The 20142-nt window shown below is 40.6% G+C and overlaps 1 protein-coding gene across 1 annotated transcript in view; it reads right to left on the minus strand.

Moving 5' to 3' along the window:
* Nucleotides 1–2440: 2440 nt before the first annotated feature.
* Nucleotides 2441–20142, minus strand: part of ECT2 (epithelial cell transforming 2) — a 40666-nt gene continuing 22964 nt past the window's right edge. The window contains exons 17-24 of the mRNA XM_018553751.1: nucleotides 17587–17668; nucleotides 16741–16819; nucleotides 16409–16528; nucleotides 14107–14245; nucleotides 12456–12496; nucleotides 6375–6482; nucleotides 6050–6196; nucleotides 2441–2688 (exon numbers count right to left, since the gene is read on the minus strand). Of these exons, the coding sequence (XP_018409253.1) occupies nucleotides 2608–2688; nucleotides 6050–6196; nucleotides 6375–6482; nucleotides 12456–12496; nucleotides 14107–14245; nucleotides 16409–16528; nucleotides 16741–16819; nucleotides 17587–17668 (797 nt within the window). The 3' untranslated portion in view covers nucleotides 2441–2607. The remainder of the gene's footprint in view (nucleotides 2689–6049; nucleotides 6197–6374; nucleotides 6483–12455; nucleotides 12497–14106; nucleotides 14246–16408; nucleotides 16529–16740; nucleotides 16820–17586; nucleotides 17669–20142) is intronic.

The raw sequence follows: 20142 nt of genomic DNA on the forward strand, positions 1-20142 counted from the left end.
GGTGCACCTCTATTGCGAATAGAAATACCTCCTCCCTCCACTACAACATTTGTACTTACCCAAAACACACAACTAGCACAGTTACATTTAGTTAAGGGAGAGTCGTCAGCCCCATGTAAGATCGCTTTACTTCCAGGGCAAAATAAAGTGGCTGGAAAGTGAAAGGAAGACATGTTTGTGCAGGTGGTGAGCGCAACAGAGACCGTGACCCTATATGAGTGAACCACAGGTTCACTGTGGAATTAATCTGTATGTAAACTGCACAGGATCTAAACAAACCACACTTTTTATTTAACATAGCTTACATTAATTACATTCCATCTAATACCACTTAACATCTGCTTGGAATAATGATGGCTAAAACAGCATGTCTCCCTAAACCTGCTAAAAAAAAAAAAAACACGAACAAAAAAACGAAACTACAGGCAAAAACAGCTTTACAAGTTTATTTATATACAAGATAGAGTATCTATGAATACAAACCATTAAAAAATTTAGCCAGTAGCATTTTTGTTGCTGCATTATGATTTAATAAAGGTTGATTAGCAGCTTTATTAATACATTGACAATTTTCATTCCTAAAACAAAACAAAAAAGTACAAACAAAAGGAAGTGTAGTGTTAACAGAATCAGATCACAATTCCTTGCATAAATAACAAATCTACTATAAATAAATGTGTGTATTGTTAAAACAGAAAAGAAAAAGCTTTGTAGGTCAACCACCTCTTTCGTCTGGTCATATATACATAAGAAAACCATACATAATATTTGTAATGAATGTGCAAAAGTATTCCTGTTTATTTCTTGGAACACAAATGGTCAGCATTTCAAAACTTAATATTTTTAGAGATGATTTTGTGTAAACATTACAAAATTATATTCGGATGCCTGACAGAACAGTCCCAACACAATCCTTGATCACAAAAGATGCCACTTTTCATTAAAGACCACGGCATTGTAGTGCTTGAAAACCAATGTCCAGTGCAGCAGCTTTAAAGGGTCTTCTGGGACACCCGCAAACTTGGCCTGTGCTTTCCCTGCCTCTGTGCAGTAACATGTGAGTGTCTCTTTTCCCTATATCTGCTTGTAAGCCAGCCAAGTCAGGTTTTTTTTCACAGACCAACATTTATCAGTAAGTTCTCAAATTGTATTTAGGAGCCATTCAGCTCAGTGTGTGTCAGGAGACCTTAAACAGGCGAGATGTGCTTCCATTAACATAAACTGAGAAGACTAAAGAAAATAGTAGCCAGCTGGACACCGGGCTCTTGAACATAACGTCAGTCACACGGGTCCGTTGTATCTGTATAGTTCAATTGTGATGCAAGGATTCTTATGAACATTGTATACAAAGTCTGAAATCAATGCCTCCCCCCTCTTATTGAGATTGGGGGAGACAAGAATACTACTCAGAGAAGTTAGAAGGATGAAAGCACAAAAAATCCTTATGTATATTCCCAATATCAACTTATATATGGTATAATGTGCAGCCTAGGCACATTAACCAAAAGGACCCAGTGGCTTATTAGCAAACACTTCATTAAGAACTAGTTCAGCTCTTTTGTGCATGAAGTGGGAGCCATATCATTTTATATGCCACACACGTAAGGAATATTAGCTTTCATAGTCTGCCTCATTTATGAGTTCCTTAATAACCATCCTGTGCTGCCCTACAGCCACCATTCAGATCTGCAGGATTTATGTATGAATCTAATTGGTGACAGTGGGGTACCCAAGAACAGTTCATATAGCTGAAATTAAGGCAAAATACTAAACACACAGTTATACATATACATGTCAAATCAGGGGTGGACAGATTAATATTGGATTATGGAGCAAGTCTGTCCAATCCAGGAGCCAGTAGGATTTTTTTAAGGAACCAACTCCATTGACCACTAGAAGTTAGATGCCAGTTGGAATTTTTGAAGGCGCAGCGTTAAATGTTAACCAATCCAATGCTTAGATTTCTTTACAGCCAGTCTTACGATTCACACTCTCCACTCACTTATCAAATTGTGTAATCAGGAAGATCACTTCACTATTTTCTACTTTAACTGCACAGATTCTTAGTGGAGGCAATGCAACACTGGAAGCTGAATCAGTAAACTGTCATCTCTCTGGCTGTGCAGCATGGCAGAGGTTTCTGAAAATAAAAATGGCTGGACAGAAATGTAAACCCTTTGTCATGTAAAGCTTCTGAATTTTAACAGGTATTGTTGGCTGGAGTTTCAATTAAAGATAAAGGATTTAAAAAGGTAATTATGTTCGCACGGATTCAGACTGTAAAGCCTCATCTGATGGACATATTTTAGTAAAACATGTAGGTAAATGGCCGTCTTTCATAATACATGGATCACGTTACACAAAAATTGACAAAAAAAACATTAAAAAAGGAGAAGACATTTTCCCTGTGCACAAACACTCACAAATCCTCTGATGAATGAGCACTATATAACACTTTTACTTTATATAACATTTTTACAAAATCCAATGCATGTCCTTTGCAAGCTGCTGAGAAGTGCTACGAGGGAAGAAGTACCATCTTGGATCAGAAAGTCTTAACAGACAGCAGCTTTTGTCAGTCATTGCAGGATAAAGCCTCGTCAGCGTTCAGATAAGATGGGTTGTTGAACGACTGAACGTATGGTATTTCCGCTCAAACAAGTTAATCAAAGAAGGAGATTGGACATTCTGGAAGAAAAAAAAAATTGGGAGGTGAAAAAAAAATCTTTCCATGCAGTTTAGAGCACTAGCAATGGCTCATTTAAAAGAAATTAAAAAAGGAAAACTCCAGGACACCTACATAATTTGCAGGGATTTTGCCAGACTGCTAAAAATACTTACCTGCTTCTGTTTATATTTGGACACTGTACTTTTTTTGTATCCCTGGATAGAATAGAAAAGAACTACACCGACACTGTTGGGGAGCTATCCCATCACTGTCATCACCGGAATAGAAAGCACTGGCAAATCTCCACAACAGACAAAAGCAGCATAAACCCCAGAGATGTAATAAAAATAAAAATCACACCCAAGAGGTGTAGACCTTGTAAATGTCTCCTAGGGCATTGCCAGGGAAGTCCCTTTCCTTGAAATGGATGGTCTGGTTTGATCCTATACTACCATTGTTGAACATCAGGGGATGAGCTAAGGCTGGGAACAAACCCAGTCTGAACTGGAGCTCTTCCAAACTCAAAAGGCACTCCTCCCGAATATGAACGCAAGTTCCTTCTGTGCCCCTCAATCAGCTGCTGGTGGGGAATTCAGTCAACAGCTTGACACAGAGATGAGATGCAGTGATGTAATTGACGTTATAAGACTACATGCCCAGGTTTGGTAAATGACATTAACCCAAATGTGGCCATATATTAGTAAATGACGTCAGCGCAAGCATCCCCCTCTTATTTATATGCAGATGAAGGGTGGAGAATGCTTGGCCGATAGGTTGGAAGGTTAGAAGTGCCCATACCACTCCCTTGTTTGGATAAGCACAGGTTCGGTCCAGATTCAGTCTAAACTTGAGTTAATCCTTATTGACCACCTGCTGAGAAGGTTAGTAATGGTGACCCTCTGGGTTGGGTTTCATAATACAAGTCACTGACTTGGAGAGCATATTAGTCAGCATCTGTATACTAGTTTTGGGTTAATTATGGAAAGTATTGATGAGGTTCAGTATGACAGCTAGGTAACTAGTATTTTGAGATCAAGCATTCTAGTGGCAGCCTCCAGGTTTCTCTTTAGAAATATTCTTTTAACCTTCATCCAGAGCTTTGAGAGAAAGTAAGGCCAAATTAGGAGAATTCTAGGAAAGAAAGTGGCGTATGTAGCAATTCCATAAACTGACAAATTATATGCCATGTTAAAAAACAGACACACGCCAAGGGACTCTTGGTGAGCAACCCACTAAAGCAAGTACATTTCTTGCCAATGTTACCCAATTGAGAGTGCATACATTTTAAATATGTGAAATCGAGTACTACTCAAACTACTCTGAAGTTTTAGCAAAAATACCTTACAAAGAGGAACATGGCTTTTATTCCGAGTAATCTATTGAGCCACTGGGTAAACTCTGGTTGGTGCTGCAGCAAATGTAAAGCTTTTACCTATTTACTGTAGTTATGCAAATGCAGACATCAAACAGCAAAACAAACGAGTACTCTAGAAAAGAAACCTTCGGAGATGGAGTAAAGCCCCACCATGTAGTGCAACTGGTGAATATAACAAAGGCTCTTTCTTTCCAAGTTTTGTTTGTCAACTACTCATTTGATTTGCTCTAACGTTGTATCCGAATATAAAAGGTTAAGGGTCACTAAACATTAAACACAGTATGCTTTAAGCAAATAAAATGTGCTGTAAAATATTTTACTCGCATGGACAGCTACATAAAAAGGGACAATAATATTAAAATTTACAGCTTGGTTTAATAGAACATTTTTTACACAGCTGACAACCTGCTCTGTAATGCAACATAAGAGACTCTGAACAGTCTCATGTAAGCCCTTTTTAGCCCATAATGGTCAATAATATGGAAACTGCTGTCGTTACATTAACGGATAATGTATAGACAAATATTTCAAGTAACTTACAATTTGGAAAATGGTATAAGTTCTGTTAGATTTGTTTCAGCTTTAACAGTCCTGTAAAGTACAATATTGGCCAGCCACAACCATTTACAATGTGCTGCTGGGAATATATATATTCTCCCATATATATATGTTATTCCTATATATATATGCAATTACAAATTCCTTGGAAAGAAAGAATGAAAGACAGGCATTGATGGTAGTACCCTTTAATCACCAGTGTGAAAAAACATCTAGTGCCAGGTAGTGTGACCATTGGTGAAGTGGCAGTGTATATAGAAAACAAAGTTGGAAGCTCACGGAGGTTTGCGGTCCTTGTGGATGAAAATGGATGTCTTGCCACAGGAAGTGTCAATGGCCTGCTCACTTTCTCCTGTACTTTCAGATGTAACAAGATGGGGTATAGTAAGCGTTTCACCCAACTGGCCAGAGGAGTATAGCTGTGGGGTAGAATGACTCGTCTCTCCTTTCAAAGAACGAGGAATGTGACTGATAGGGGAACCAGGGCAAAGGAGTGAACGGGATCTGGGACTTTGCGAGTTCCCATCAAGGGAATTAGATCGTTGCACACTACTGTGTTTAGAAGGTCCATTTATGCTGAAGGTAGAGGAAGAACGGGTAATCTACAGACAGGAATGAATGATTTGTAGAAGAAAAAAAAAAAAATGAAACAAGAGTAAATTTAACCTATACAGTTAAAATATATATCTAAACAGATTTTATATAGTCTAAATCGCCTGTATTGGGTTTGGTAGAATTAAAGGACTGCAGCTTGTCAAACATTTGTGCCCACACCTAAATCCATATCTATTGCATGTCCCAGTTTTGGAAGGATAGCACTTCTGTCCATTCCACATTCTAGTTTGTAGAAACTGAATATTTTCCAAAAGGAGGGCATGATAAAAAGCAGATTGGGATTTCAGTAGTTTGCCAGAAAGACCAGGCACAGTCTAAATGGCGAATTTGAAATTGGGAGCTATAAAACATCATATGACTAATCGACCACCCCCCTCGCCAAAATGTTGTCCTCATGCAATTGATATATTAACAGATAAGTTAAAATAAACAGGACGACTTCACAAATATTATTGGGTCAGAATCAGATTAGCAAAGAGACAGCTTTAAATATTTTACTGCATAACTGCACAATCCTGTTTTGTAAAGGAAAATGATATAAAAAGGTGGAATCTGCGAGATTCTAATAATGCCTTGGGAGATCAACAAGGTCCCAGACCCAGGCGTACATTGAAGTAAACAAAAAACGCCCCCCCCCCACCAAAAAAAACAAATTATACCCTTATGGAAAACCAACATAGACCGATGAAAATGAATGCAATAATTACTCGATGTGCATATGATATATAGTAAAAGTTGCATATAAAAAAAAAAGATAGGTTATTATCACTGTTACACCAGTTATGTGAAAAGCCATATGACAACAGTTGTGAAAAAAATGGAGGTGTACTTACTGCTAAAGAAGTGGTACTTGGCATGCGACTGCTAGCAAATCCCTCAGTGCTTGGGCCAGGACTCCTGTTATCTGGAGTATTATGTACCATTAGCGCCCTCTGCAGGGCTCTCTTGGGCGTCTTCGAGAATGAAAAAGCTCTTGTGACCTATAAAAAGGCAATAAATAAGTCATTTGATACAGTTATCCGAGCTAGCAGAAACATAATGAGCAAACTTCTCAAGGTCCATTAAAATCACAAAAATATATCCATCTGCGTCAGTGTACATAGTATATTAGCAGGAATACAAATGCTGCTAAACAAGTAACATAGCATATGAACTTACTTTCTTGGAAGTTTTCTTTATAGCTCTCGATGCCCGACTTAATGTACTATCCACATCTCTTGTGTTCACTTCTAATGAATCAGGATCAGTAGTATAAATCAAATTTTCCTATAAAAAAGGGGCATGCAAATATAGAAATTTGTTCTTTTTGAAATTGGAAAGAGAAATTGCAGAAACAAGTCAATTTTGAAAACCCCAATCCTAAAAGAAGCCTGGTGAACAAAAATAACTGGAACATAAAGTGCATAAACCTCTGCTGCCATCTAGTGAGGAACCAAAGACATTCCTATCCAAGGAAAAACATCCAGAAAACAGCAGCAACATGTGCGAGATACAAACAGAAAAAAGTGTGCGTTACATTCGCAGTGTTTAAGTAATCACAGCACACAAGGCTCAATTTACCAAGCTATAAAGTCTGTTATTTATTTAGAACAGTATTCTTTTCACCCATACTTTAACCTTGTTTTGCTCTCATAGCTCACAATAATAGTAATAGCAAATCAATATAGTGGCGTAAAATTGAATATACAGTGCAAGTAGAGATGTTCAGATACCAGTGCCGATACGTGGCATTTTCATGAGAACTACCAGGGTTGCAGCGGCTGCAGCTGGGACCTAGCTCTGGCGCTCCACCACTGTCCAGATATTAGTCTGTATTGTTTTAGAAAAACTGTCACATGACAACAAAAATGTATCAGTACTTGTATCTGTGAGGACATGGACAAGTATCAGTACTTGTATTTGAAAACACACCCTAGGCAGTTCTGTATTCAATCATTTGATCGATTTATTTTAATCCAAACACTGCAAGTACCTGAACTTGTTTGGGTATCAGCCCTTTGCAATAACTGTACAAAAGAATTACCGGGGAAGGGAGAAGCAGTACAAGGAGGCAATCAGTTGTTATGTAGTATTAGGAACATGCAGATAGGAGGAGAGTGCAAAGTAACAGATATGGGCTCATCAATACCACTTAGAGGGAAAAAGAGAGTGTGTACTGAACAGCAGCTGGAGAAAAAAAAAATGGATTTTTATATACTCCCTGTAAAGCCTTTTCTTGGAGTCACTTGGGGACAAAATTCTTATACCGCTGGGTTATACTGCCCCCTACCAGAAAAATGACACTGGCAATTCTAAGCCAGTACAGGCTAACCCTACCCAGCTTGCCTCAGTTTTGAAGCAAATTCATACTGCAAGCATGAACATAAACTAAGGAGTGGGGCCTTTGTCACTATGGACCCAAGAAACCGATTGCATTTTCTTTGTCCACTGGGGGACAAAGTTATTTTTAAGAATGTCGAGAAGTCCAAAAGCAGTCCAATAGTGGCTTGGGGAAACACAGAAACCACTAACAGGAAAACTGGGGAATGTGTACAGCTCAGACAGCTGCCTGAAGGAACTACACCAAGCTGGCATCAAATGAGGCGTCAACATCCTTCTCACTATGTCACTCTGATGAAGGGTCCCTGCGAAATAGAAATGTTCAGTTAAAGAACCGGGACATACACTGGAGTAGCCAGATTATTATGACCACCCCATCAGTACTTCGTTGGGCCACCTTTTGCCTTCAATACTGCGGCGATTTTTCTTGGCATTGACTCCACGAGATGTTGAAAGGTGATGCGAGGAATCTGACACCATGCCTGATGAATAGCACTGTCCAGTTCTGTGAGATTTGATGGTTGTGGAACCAGCTGCCTGATGGCTTTCAACTTCGTCCCACAAATTAGGGCTGCAAAAACTAATCGGCATAATCGATTACAATCGATGATTGAAAAAGTTGTCAACTTTTTCAATCATCGATTAATCGGCTTTTGATTGGTTGGCCCTGTTCACAGCTCCACATACGCTGCGCGCCACAACTCCTCCACACCTCGCGCTCGCTGCTGCCAGACCCACCCGGCCGCATTCACGCTCCACACGCCGCACTTCCTCCCCGCCTCACATCCACGATTGGCACAGGGATGCGGGGAGAAGAAGTAAGGAGGAGGAGCAGGTGTGGGAGGGCGGATGACCGCCACCGATACAGGCCCGATCTCAGAAACAAGTTGCTGGAAGACTGCGGAGGTAAGCCTGCACTTTCCCAGACATGGTGCTCTATAATGTATTGCTGGGATTTGTAGTCCTCTATAGCTGATGGTACATTGTGCTGCATATTATACAGAGCAATGTACCATATATATTTCTATATAGCTTGTGGTATTCTGCATTGGGCTGTATAGAGGACTACAAAATCAAGAAATAACACATTATACAGCGCAATACCACCAGCTATAGACTACAAAACCCTGCAGTAGTACATTATACAGCACAATGCAGAATACCGCCAGCTATAATGTACTATTGCTGGGATTTGTTGTATTCCTTTATAGCTGGTAGTATTCTGCATTGTGCTGTATAATGTACTATTGCTGGGTTTTGTAGTCCTCTATAGCCGATGCCATTCATCATTGCTGTATAATTTTACACTTTATTTCACTATATTGCACACACTTTTTTTTCTTTTGTTTTTTACTTCCACAGCTCCAAGCTTGCTCCTGTGATGGACTGCAATCTCAATACAAACTAGTAGTCCATCACTGGAGGCATTTTTTAAAATGTTTTATTTTGCATCCGATTAACTGAACTCAATAATCGGTTAACTAATCGATTTTGAAAATAATCGTTAGCTGCAGCTCTACAACAAATGCTCAATTGGATTGAGATCTGGTGATTGTGGGGGCCACCTAAGCAAGGTAAAGTCTCCCTCATGTTCTTGAAACCACTCCTGCACAATGTGAGCACCGTGGCATGGAGCACTGTCTTGTTGGAAGAAGCCATCTCCATTGGAATACACCAACATGATAGGATGAACTTGATCAGCAACGATACTTTGGTATGTTGTGCTATTCAGACGTTGTTCCACACAAATTAAAGGGCCCAACTCATGCCAGGAAAACATGCCCCAAACCATCACACTGCCCCCACCAACTTGAAGGGTTTCACTCATGCATGTGAGGTGCATGCTTTCCTGCTGTTCCCGCCAAATTCTCACTCTGCCATCTGCATGATGCAACTGGAAACGTGATTCATCGGACCAATTAACTTTTTTCCAATGCTCGACTGTCCAATCCTTGTGTTCCTGTGCGAATTGGAGACGTTTTATCTTGTTAACTGCAGACAGCAAAGGTGTTGGAACAGGCCTTCGGCTTCCATATCCCATATATATAGTATTTGCGGTTGAATAAAAGACATTAGTCCATCAAGTCAACCTATTAGGATCTCATTCCAGGAGTACCTGTACCCCTTTATATATTACGGTCCCTTAAGAAATCGTCCAAAAGTTTCTTGAACAATTCCACATTATTTGCTGAAATCACCGCCTGTGGCAGTGAGTTCCAGACCCTAACTGATCTTACTGTGAAGAACCCCCTTCGCCCCTTGTGCTGGAATTTTTTTTCCACCAATTTTAGGTGGTGGCCTCTAGTTTTTGTAATGGAGTTAATTTTAAACAGTTTATCGCTAATGTTGCTACCACCATTGAACATTTTGTACATGGAGATCATACCCCCCCCTTAATCTCCTCACCTCCAATGTGAACATGTTTTAAATTTAGTAGCCTTGTCTCCCAGCTCTGGTCCTCCATACCCCTAAATACGTTTGGTTGCCCTCCGCTGGACTTTTTCCAACTCAAGGACATCTTTTCTTAGTACTGGTGACCAGAACTGGACCACGTACTCCAGATGAGGTCGAACCAATGATCTATAAAGTGGCAAAATTATAGACTTGTCCCTGCAATACATCCCCTTTTTAATACAGGACAAGACCCTGCTAGCTTTGTTTACAGCAGCCTGGCACTGCAAGCTACCTTTCAGTTTGTGGTCTACAATGACCCCCAAATCCTTCTCCATTTCTGACTTCCCTAGCGGCATACCCATAATTGTATAACCCATTTGTTTATTTTTAATTCCAAAGTGCATTACTTTGCATTTATCGACATTAAACCTCATCTGCCACATTAATGCCCACTCCCCTATTTTATCCAGGTCCTGATGCAGTGTACGGCGAACAGTGCATTCAGAGATCATTTGAGAGGATCCCTGATTAAGATCTGCAGTAATTTGATGCACTGTTGCCCTTCTGTTGTCTTGTACCAGTCTTGCCACTCTCCGTTCTGCCCTAACATTGACTAGTCGCTGACGGCCACAATTCACACGTTCAGACCCAGATTTTCGGCTGACAGTCCAGTCTTTAAACACTTTAACAGCTGCTCTTGAACATTTAACGAATTCTGCCGTTTTGCTGATACTCGCTCCATGGCTCTGAGCACCAACAATCATCCCACATTCAAAGGCTGTTAAATCACGTTGTTTACCCATATCTTCAGAAAAAAAATCACTTCTACTGTCGTGGTAAACAACCTGCTTCCCTATTTATAATGGTCTGGCCCTCTAGCAACTTCAGCGCAAAATTATAGCTAATTTGCCTACAAACGTCAGGTGGTCATAATAATCTGGTCACTCTTAATGCAAAAGACCAGAGGGGGCTTGATGGAGATCTATTAAGCTGTGTGGTGGCACGGGAAGTTTGGAGGTGAGAAACAGGGGAGGCAGGGACAGACTATCAAGCAGTAGCATAGAAGGAATTTTTGAATTACTAAGAAACATCCAGTTTCATTTTTTTATGTTTCTTTTCTCATAGGTAGGAGGTAGGAAGTGACTCTGGTTTGAAGCCTTCGGACACCGACTCCTGAAACCAAGCTGGGATGAAAGTGGTCTAGTGTCCGTAAAGGTTAACAAATGAGTTCTGAGTGCTATACCTTGCATAGGGATAGGGAACCAGGCTGGGAGGGTCTTGATGTGAAAGTGGAGAAAACGAAAGGAGCATTTCTTTTATCAATCAAGAATGACTTGGTCTATTCTGTAGGGCTTCTTCCGCTAAGGAAAATGGGTGCTTTTGCAGCAAGTTTCATCCCAGAGAAACAATCTGGGATCATTCCAATAAAATGTTGTCCCCTGAAGACCACGCAGAGAAACCAAATAGGATTTTTTATTTACCTGTAAGATCCTTTTCTTGAAGAACAGGGCCTGTTACCCGTTTGTTGCCCACAACTTAAGGGATTGCTTTTAGAGGTCCCACTTGTCTATGAATTATCCAACCCCGTGTCCTGCGATGTGCAAAATGTAACATACCTGTATATCCTTGAAGATATATCACAGAACACAGGTCCCTACACTGTCTGATCACTCCAGTAATGCTTGCTACAAAACTGAAGGCATGCTGAAAAGGGGTAATGCAGCACTGGGTTTTCAGCTTTGTCAGTGTCTCATGTCCCTGTGATGTACCGTGAAAAACAAACTTTGTATATAAGAATTGTACAGTGCCCATGCATGAATACAGAGAAGCTTTTGGCTGTTTAACAGAAATGGAAGAAAAAAAACAAAAACCACCACACACACAGCCATTTGTCCACACAATACTATAAGGAAGGGATTCATTGCAGTAGTGAGGAGATCACTAATGAAATTTGGAAACCCCACATACTGTGGCTAGCTGTTCAAATTCCCTTTAGATGATCCTCAGCAGACGGCTGAACAAAACAAGAGGAGACCTCTTTACAGAAGTGGGACTTCTGCTTGCCAATGACAGAAGTGAAGGACAAACAAAACAAAGCTAAGGGTTTAAGACCCAAATTATCCCTGTAAAAGTATAAAGAAAAAAAAAAAAACCACACAAAAACGCTGGATAGGAATCCAATGGTTTCTTCAGAAGCAAAAGGATGACATTTTAATATCTGCTTCAGTGTAGGTGGTGCTGCTGCATGGGAAAAACTGCACACAACAGATGTTGTAAATCACACAGAAATGGCTTTAAAACCAACACCCTGATGCAAAGGCTGGCTCCAGCATGTACACTCCCTCCTTATTTAAATCTGCATCACAAACTTTCCTCTCATCTTGGTTAGAGTAAGGGAAGGTATAAGTTAAAGGAAATCCCACCAAAGTGAGGGAAATACCTTCTCCATTGGACGACTTCCCTCTATTCCTGTTCTGGTGAAAACTCAAAATTTGGGATTTTTTCACACTTGGTAATAACATTTACCAGGACAAAGAAAGGGCGAATCTCCTTAATGTGGACACAAGCTGCAAGAAAAACCTGGCAGCAGTTCTAATCCTTCAACAAAAGTGTTGTATTTACTTCCAATTTAAATCTAACAACTTCTCGTTGTATATCTAAGCAAAAATAAAAGATCAGGTCTCCCCCACGTGGCCAACTTGCAAATTACATAAGCTCAAAAATAAAAACAGAATGTTAACTCCTTACTCAAAACTGCCAGTTGGCTACAGTTGCTACTGTAGCAAATACCACATATGTATGCTCAGTACTTAAAATACCTAAACCCAGCATACGTCTGCAAAGTACCCACAACAGGAAGTTGGAGAGACAGGGCCAAGTAAACTGCCTCAGCTCTGGATTGACTCCATAAAGTGTACTTAGACATAGTGGCCAGAATTAAATAGTGAACTGGAACAAAAGTGACTAAACTGCAGGACTGTTGCAGAGAAAACAGCACTATAGATGTAATAAACTGGGAACATTCCAGGATTTCCATATTCAGCCTGTAGATAGCTGGAGCACCGTCCAGAAATTTAGGACTGGATAGAGAGCACCAGTGTACACTTCATGTACATATCACGTTTCAACCCAGCTGATGTGTAAATACCGCAGGATTGCCATGATAGCCAAGCAAAATTAGGGGTCAACAACTGCAGCCTCCACATTTCTCTACAGTACATGCAACATTTAAACTTGCACATACAGTAGGGAATGGGTTAGAATCTGTCAAACATGTACTGCTTTCTGAATCCATGATCCAGTGCCACTTGTCCCGATAACTAGTGCTAGCAGCAGATGACGCAAGAAGAAATCTCCCCTACTGCACATCACAAATTAAACTTGAAGGACCACACTAATGACTTTTAAAAAAGGTCTCATCTCTGAAAGCTGCTACAGTAGAAACTGTGGAATAATTCCTGGATAGAAATTAACTTCAAAGCCCTGGCATATAAGCGCATGCTAGTCTTCCAGTGAAACATGGTAGATTTGATCTCCCTGGTCAGCCCACCAACAGAGTTTTTCAAAGCTTGGGGCGGGAGCAAGTTTTGTCAGCACTTAGGGCCCGTTCACAGCACATCCAGATCATCTCCAGACCAGACCGTTTCCGGAACCAAAATGCATCCCAATGTATCCCCTATGCTATTTCTGTCCTCTGTTCACACCAGTGCAGTCCATTCCAGACCAGACCAATACTGCAGGTCTCATTATGTCTGGTCTGGAATGCACAGAAACTCATAAAAATTGTATACAAAACACTGGAATGCACCTGGAAGCCCATTTTAAGCTATAAAAACAAAACAAAAAACATGCAATGCGCCACATTACAGATATGGTCCTGAAAATGGTGTGAACCTGCCCATGGTTCCAGTGCATTCCAGACCAGTGTAAACCCAACAGTCGGCTTTACATGTAAACAGAGCTGTATAGCAGCTATAGTCTGCTTGAATGGGCCCTGCTGCCAACGACATATGAGAAGTCTGTGGCAGTGAAAGGGTTAAAAGACATTAGCACTAAAGATACTCCGATTATGTATACTTTTATTATAATAAGTTTACATTGCCCATGTTTGGAACAGGTATAATTCTAGCTGCCCATGTAGTCTCTCACCAGTGCCATAAGAGAAGGTTTTACTAACCATCAGTTTCCCGGATATCAAGGACTTTCTTTATCTGCGACAGTGGCATCAAGATTATGTGCTTAAGGGATGCAGGTGGCCTTGTTTGGCCATGAGGGCTCTTAAATGTACCAATGACTTTATGCCTTTTCCTTGCAATCTACAAAACAAAGAAAATGTTACTTGGTGCATAGCTAAACAAGCACATAGAAGATATTCTGCACAAATTACTTTTTTAATCTAAGCAGGCATTCTAGGAGTTGAAAAGGTGACCTGTACTGTTGCTGACCTCCGCATTTGAAAAGGTTAGTTGCCTGGCCATAATGCCAATTCAATGGCTTCAGTACTTTGAAACTGTTTGCATGTGGTTACCCACTGAAAGCACTGAAGCTAGCATCACAAAATACAGATTTAGAGGGCTGCTTCACTCCTTCCAACCTCCATCTGTATAGAAATATCCCCAGCGTAATGATCCATGCTGGGTATATTTTTTATAAATATTTTCCCATTTCAGAGCCATTGGTGGCCACTTGCTACAGCCGACTGCTCTTAGATCCAGTTGTCACTAATGGCTTGGGTGTCCGCAGACTGCTGAAAACCAATCAGCATGGTTCCCGTTCATGAAACTACAATGCCAGCTATGGCGCAGCGATCACATGCAAGCTTGATGCTTCATTGAGAGTCTTCAGCCTGCATATGAACTCTACCACTTTCAGGCTGCAGAGAGACCTAGTACAGCAGGACTGGTACCATTGTGTTTGTGATCTACATGTTGCCCACAAATGGTAAAAATGTAGCTCAAAAATAAGATAACCTTAAGCACTTATAAAACTGCTGGAACAGAAAAACTTTCAAATGGCCGGAGACGAGCTGTCGTAGACCGTGTCGACAACAGCAGGGACTAATCAAGGTGAAACCGTTGTCTCTTGTGATAAGGAGCAGTTGCAGGAATGTGCTATCTCAGAGCATAGAGTGTGAGTGCACGACACCCCACCTAATGATGCAGCACTCAATTCCTCAGCGTTTACAAATGGTGCTCAACAGGTCTAATAAAAGAAGTAGCTGCCAGTGGTGAGCCTACACTGCCTACTAATAAATACGTTTTGAGACTGGGTCAAACCAAAGGTTGGGCCACAGTTCTGGACCTGAAAAGCGATCTGCAGCTAACAGTACATTGAGGTGCAGAAACTACCACAAGCACAGCCTAATGCCTGAAGCTCACATTCCAGGCAGGCCCCGCAATCATCCTGTCCAGCCCCTAGAGCCACTGCTGAGGATATGCTGATCCAGATCGCTGCATAAAGAGTCTAGCATAAGGAGGTGTGCAAACGAGGTTTTGGAAAAAAATTATATTTTATTAAAAGCCATTCAACTTTTCTCAGAGAAAAGACATGAATCTTTCTAGGGCACTGGAAGGAGGAAGAGTTATAACCAGGCTGGTCACTTTAACCTCTTGCCGTCCACCCGTAGTAAAAAAACGGACGGACGGCACTGCAGCATCTGCGGGTTGCCGTCTCCAGACGGCAATTTTTTTCTGCTCGCGCGCACCCCCTAGCGGGCACGCACGGGCAGAAAAGACCCGTCCAATGCGAACACCCGGTACCGGGTGTTTCACAAAACTGTGTAAATTATCAATTTATAATACATTGCATTAGTAGTAGTCGAGAGGATGCCCCACAAAAGGTCTCCGAATCCCTTCTCTCTCAATGAAAAAGAAAGCAGTTTTAGTCTAAATAGTTTGAGTCTACTGGACCATGGTTCAAGGGGATCTTTGTTCTTTCCAGCCATGAAGCAGATATACCTCAAACCACATGGCTGTAACATGTTAACCACTGTTATCACCCAGTTGAGTTTTCAGTAATTTATGGAGCATTAGCAAGAGGACAAAAGATGTTATTTTTGTCACAGTAAGTACATCATGTTAAATGGATTGTAAGCCACTCACTGTATACCATAGCTTTTATCATGTCATTTCTATTTACGTTTCTTCTTTAAAAATAAGATCGGGGCCACTTTAACAATGAATCAGAAACCTGCCTTCATTATTCATCTGCCAATCTGCACATCTTTGACCTTTCATCCATGTTACACGTATAGATAATCAATTTATAATACTGTGCAGCAATTATTTTTGCCGCTTGCAATCCCTGGAGCTTAGCACAATTTCAGAGGATTTTGAGCATGAAATGTTGACAGTTCCTTCACATTTCTCTGAATGTAACAGGATATGTTCTGAATTTTCAGAACAGTCTTCCCTCCATTTAAATTTTCCTAGCAGACCGCCCCACATTTCCTCAGATGTTAGAATTCAATATAGTCTCACCTCAAGGCAATCATTAAATAGAAAGAGTGTGACTTGTTCTCCTCTGTCACACAGATCTTCCCCAAGAGCAATCGTTTCCACTCTCTGTACCAGCATCCTATGCGAGGATAATAGATTTGCCTATAACAAAAGTGGGAATAATGAAAAAGGTTACACTACATATTGCAGACCACAAAACCACAATCTATATGAAAAAGGAGAAAATTACTGCACAGAGAATCATAACAGACTAGCAAATTCACTAAATGGGTACTAACTGCACAAGTTTCATTAATTACCAGCGCCATGCATTTGAATTATACGGCACATGTACATCTGAAGTGAATACTTACAGGACATCCATCCACTTCATAAACCACATCAAAGATCTGCCTCTGCCCTTCAGTTTTCCTTTTATCTTCGTTAATATGACTGTAAATTTAGGGGGAAAAAAGAAGAATTCTGTCTAGTAAATTACCACATCTCTCCCGGTTTAACAGCTTAATACTATAGTATGTACGAATACATAAAAAGGCTGGTTAGATAAAAGACTGTAAAAGCTCTGGCTGTCTGAAATGAATAGATCAGTGACTGCATTACATCAATGTAATGTTTATCTAGGTACCTCTTCGCATACAGTAAAGGGCAAGAAAAAGAAAACATTTCGTTAAGAGGATGTTTAAGCCTTGTGTTTTTAAAGATGGCAATGTTAAAAGGCTACTTAACGAGAGTGAAGTTTGTACAAATGTTACATACCCACTTGTATATAATTAGATGTAATTTGCAAATTGTTATCAGTAACAAGCCAGAAAGATTAAACAGTTCATCTAGAGCTAATAACAGAAGAAAATGTCCATAAGGGCCTGCCCCTGTGGTATGTGATGGCCTGTGTTTTTCTGCAGAAGAAAAAAAAAACACAGGTCACTACTACGGAACATAAAAAAACCTTGTTTTCCATGTGCCCCATTCACACTGTACGTTAGTGATGTGCAGTGTGTAAAATGTAGACAAGCTGCATTTCTGTGCATTGCTATGCAGAGATATGTATAGAGTGTTATATAAAAACATTAAAATATTGACAAATCTCATACAGATGCTATTCTGCATGCTAAAAAACAGCGTGTTGGCGTGCACGCTATTGTGAACGAGCCCCAAGATAAACCACAGGAACAATTTAGTATGCAGAACAGGTTACTTACGTCATCACCTCTTTAAGAGATTCTATAGCCTTCTCAAGCTTAATTTTATCTGGGTTGTCATCTGTTGTATGCTTCTTGAGATCTACCAATATTAAAAAAAAAAAAAGAAAAACATTGGGTTTGAAAAGTTTTATTAATTCACCCCTAGCCTGCACATGTATAAAACATTCAAAGGTTTCATACAAGATTGAACATCACCTGTACTGGCGCAAGTATCTTTGCTATGATCCCTAGAAATATTCTCTTACATCAGTTTATGTGTTTTGTTTTTTTATCTTTACCAAACATTGGAATGATCACATGACAATGTGATATACATAGCTCAAGGACAACATGGAAAGAATCCAGATGACTTGAAAACTATGGGGTAACCTTTTTATCCCATAGTTCCCTTTAAGGTCACGGGAGGACATATTCCAACGTCCTCCCGTGACCAAAGCTCAGTATATAGCAGGCTATTGCCCGCTATATACTGAAAGCGCCGCAGCCGGAAAGGATCCCGACAATACTGTTGAGATCCACCCAGCTGGCTGAGTGACAGCGGGCTCTGCCTATATAGAGGCAGAGCCAGCTGTACCCACCCCCTCACCTGTCTGTTCCTTCAGTCAGCGCTGAGGGGATGAGGGGAATGCCCGACTGTCACCACTCTCTGCAGGGAGATGATCAGGAAGTGAGTGAGCGATGGTATGTGCCCGGTCACTTCCCGATCAATAGAGCCAACGTGCGACAGTTTTATTGATGTCACACTCATCCTCAGTCGGCTCGAACTATGAGGAGTGTAAATCACTCGCCTCATAGTTCTTTAAGATCTGAGAGCTCACTACTCACATGTCTGCTGGGGAAATACATGGTGCAGAGAAAGCCCTGTCGAAATGGTGCGGACATTTTGTCCTTGCTGTCCTCATCTTAAGATAGCAACAAAAAGGTCTGCATGCATAAATATGCCACAGGTTTTTAGGGAGGTAAAACACTAAAATTACTTATAGTATGAGGGGGAAAAAAAACAAAAAAACGACCACTATCACTGAAAATAAAGCAATCCGTCACCTACATGCAATCAGTGTATGGAATGACTGAATTTCTCCGATATCATATGATTTTTACCTAAATTTCTCTATATTTACCTGTACACCAAGCAGTTCATATTGAGAATTATGAGAACAAGTAACACCGCCAGGGTGCTTCCACAGTTAGCTTTATTTCTCACTTTTTATTTAAAGATTCCCCCAACTGGTTTAGCATCCCTGGCAGTGGCCTAGTTTGTCCTAAACCAGCCCAATAGTGCCTGTGTAAAAGTACTAATGGGCCAATGAAGTGCTTCAGCATTGGTCTAAAATCTGAGCTGGTATAGGCCATGGCCAAACTTGGGTGTGCACATTTAAACAGACCGCAGCAAATAAGAAAAGCTCAAATTTAAAGAACAACTTGTGACAAAATCGGCAGCTCAGATCCCACCGCTGCCACAAATATATATGGGGGAACCAGTCTCAGCCTCACACTGCACAGAAGTTTTCCAGTTTGAAAAACAATTAAGGCTAGCAGACAGAACAATAGTCACTGGGGTTGGTTAACTCCACCGTTAATCCTTTACACACAAACACTACATGTTTTAAACAGAAACACGCACTGTTCATCAAATGATGTTGCAATTCTAATCTTATGCAATGGCTGTGATGCTTACTCTCCCTCCAGAGAGATATATTATAGGTTTTACAATATGGTAGCGCTCTTCACAGAGACAAGGATTTTTTTAGAGTGACACTAAACTCAGGATTTAATCTTAAAAATGCATTCAAGTACCTTACCTCATAACAAAAATGTATCTTATTTATATATCACTCGGCTGTAGATCCATCAAATTATCACTAGGGATTTGTTCCCCATGGTCCCTGCGTGTGTTGTAAAGTGGTCACCGCTCCAAGCTCCCTCACGTGATGGACTAGTCTCACATTTAGCCAACTAATTTGTATTGAGATTGTAGTGCATCACGTGAGTGAACTTGGAGCGGTGGCTATTTTACAACACACACAGGGACCATGGGGATAAAAGTAGCCACCCTCCAGAAGGAAGGACAGTGTCAGCACCAATTCAAAGAGGATTTGCTAATCTACAGCTGAGGGATACCTAAATAGGTTCCCGTATTGTGAATATTTAAGGTACTTGAATGTGTTAAGATTTAACACCCCAAGTTTAGGGTCACAAAGTTTAGAGGGTAGAGAAGAGGAGTTTAGCGATTTTTAAGAATCGTTTTTAATAAAGCAAAATGTGCAAAAAACAAAAAACACAGAAAAGATGTTACACAAGAGTAACATATTACAACAGCAAAACAAAAAAGGAATAAGACAGATAGTCCTGGGTTCTATGGGTTCCAGCAAAGCCCAGACAATCAAGCAGAAATGGATCTGAGATTGGCTATCTAGAAACAAGTCTCTCGGCAGATGCCCTTTTCTTGATAAGGGAGATCTCCATCTGGCTTGTGCAGTAACTTATTGTTGGCCTTATAGAGGGTGTCATTGAACGAGCCCCCATCCAATCAGAAAGGCACATGCTACAATC

Source organism: Nanorana parkeri, unplaced genomic scaffold (assembly GCF_000935625.1).
Source record: "Nanorana parkeri isolate BGI_ZX_2015 unplaced genomic scaffold, ASM93562v1 scaffold129, whole genome shotgun sequence".
Taxonomy (NCBI): domain Eukaryota; kingdom Metazoa; phylum Chordata; class Amphibia; order Anura; family Dicroglossidae; genus Nanorana; species Nanorana parkeri.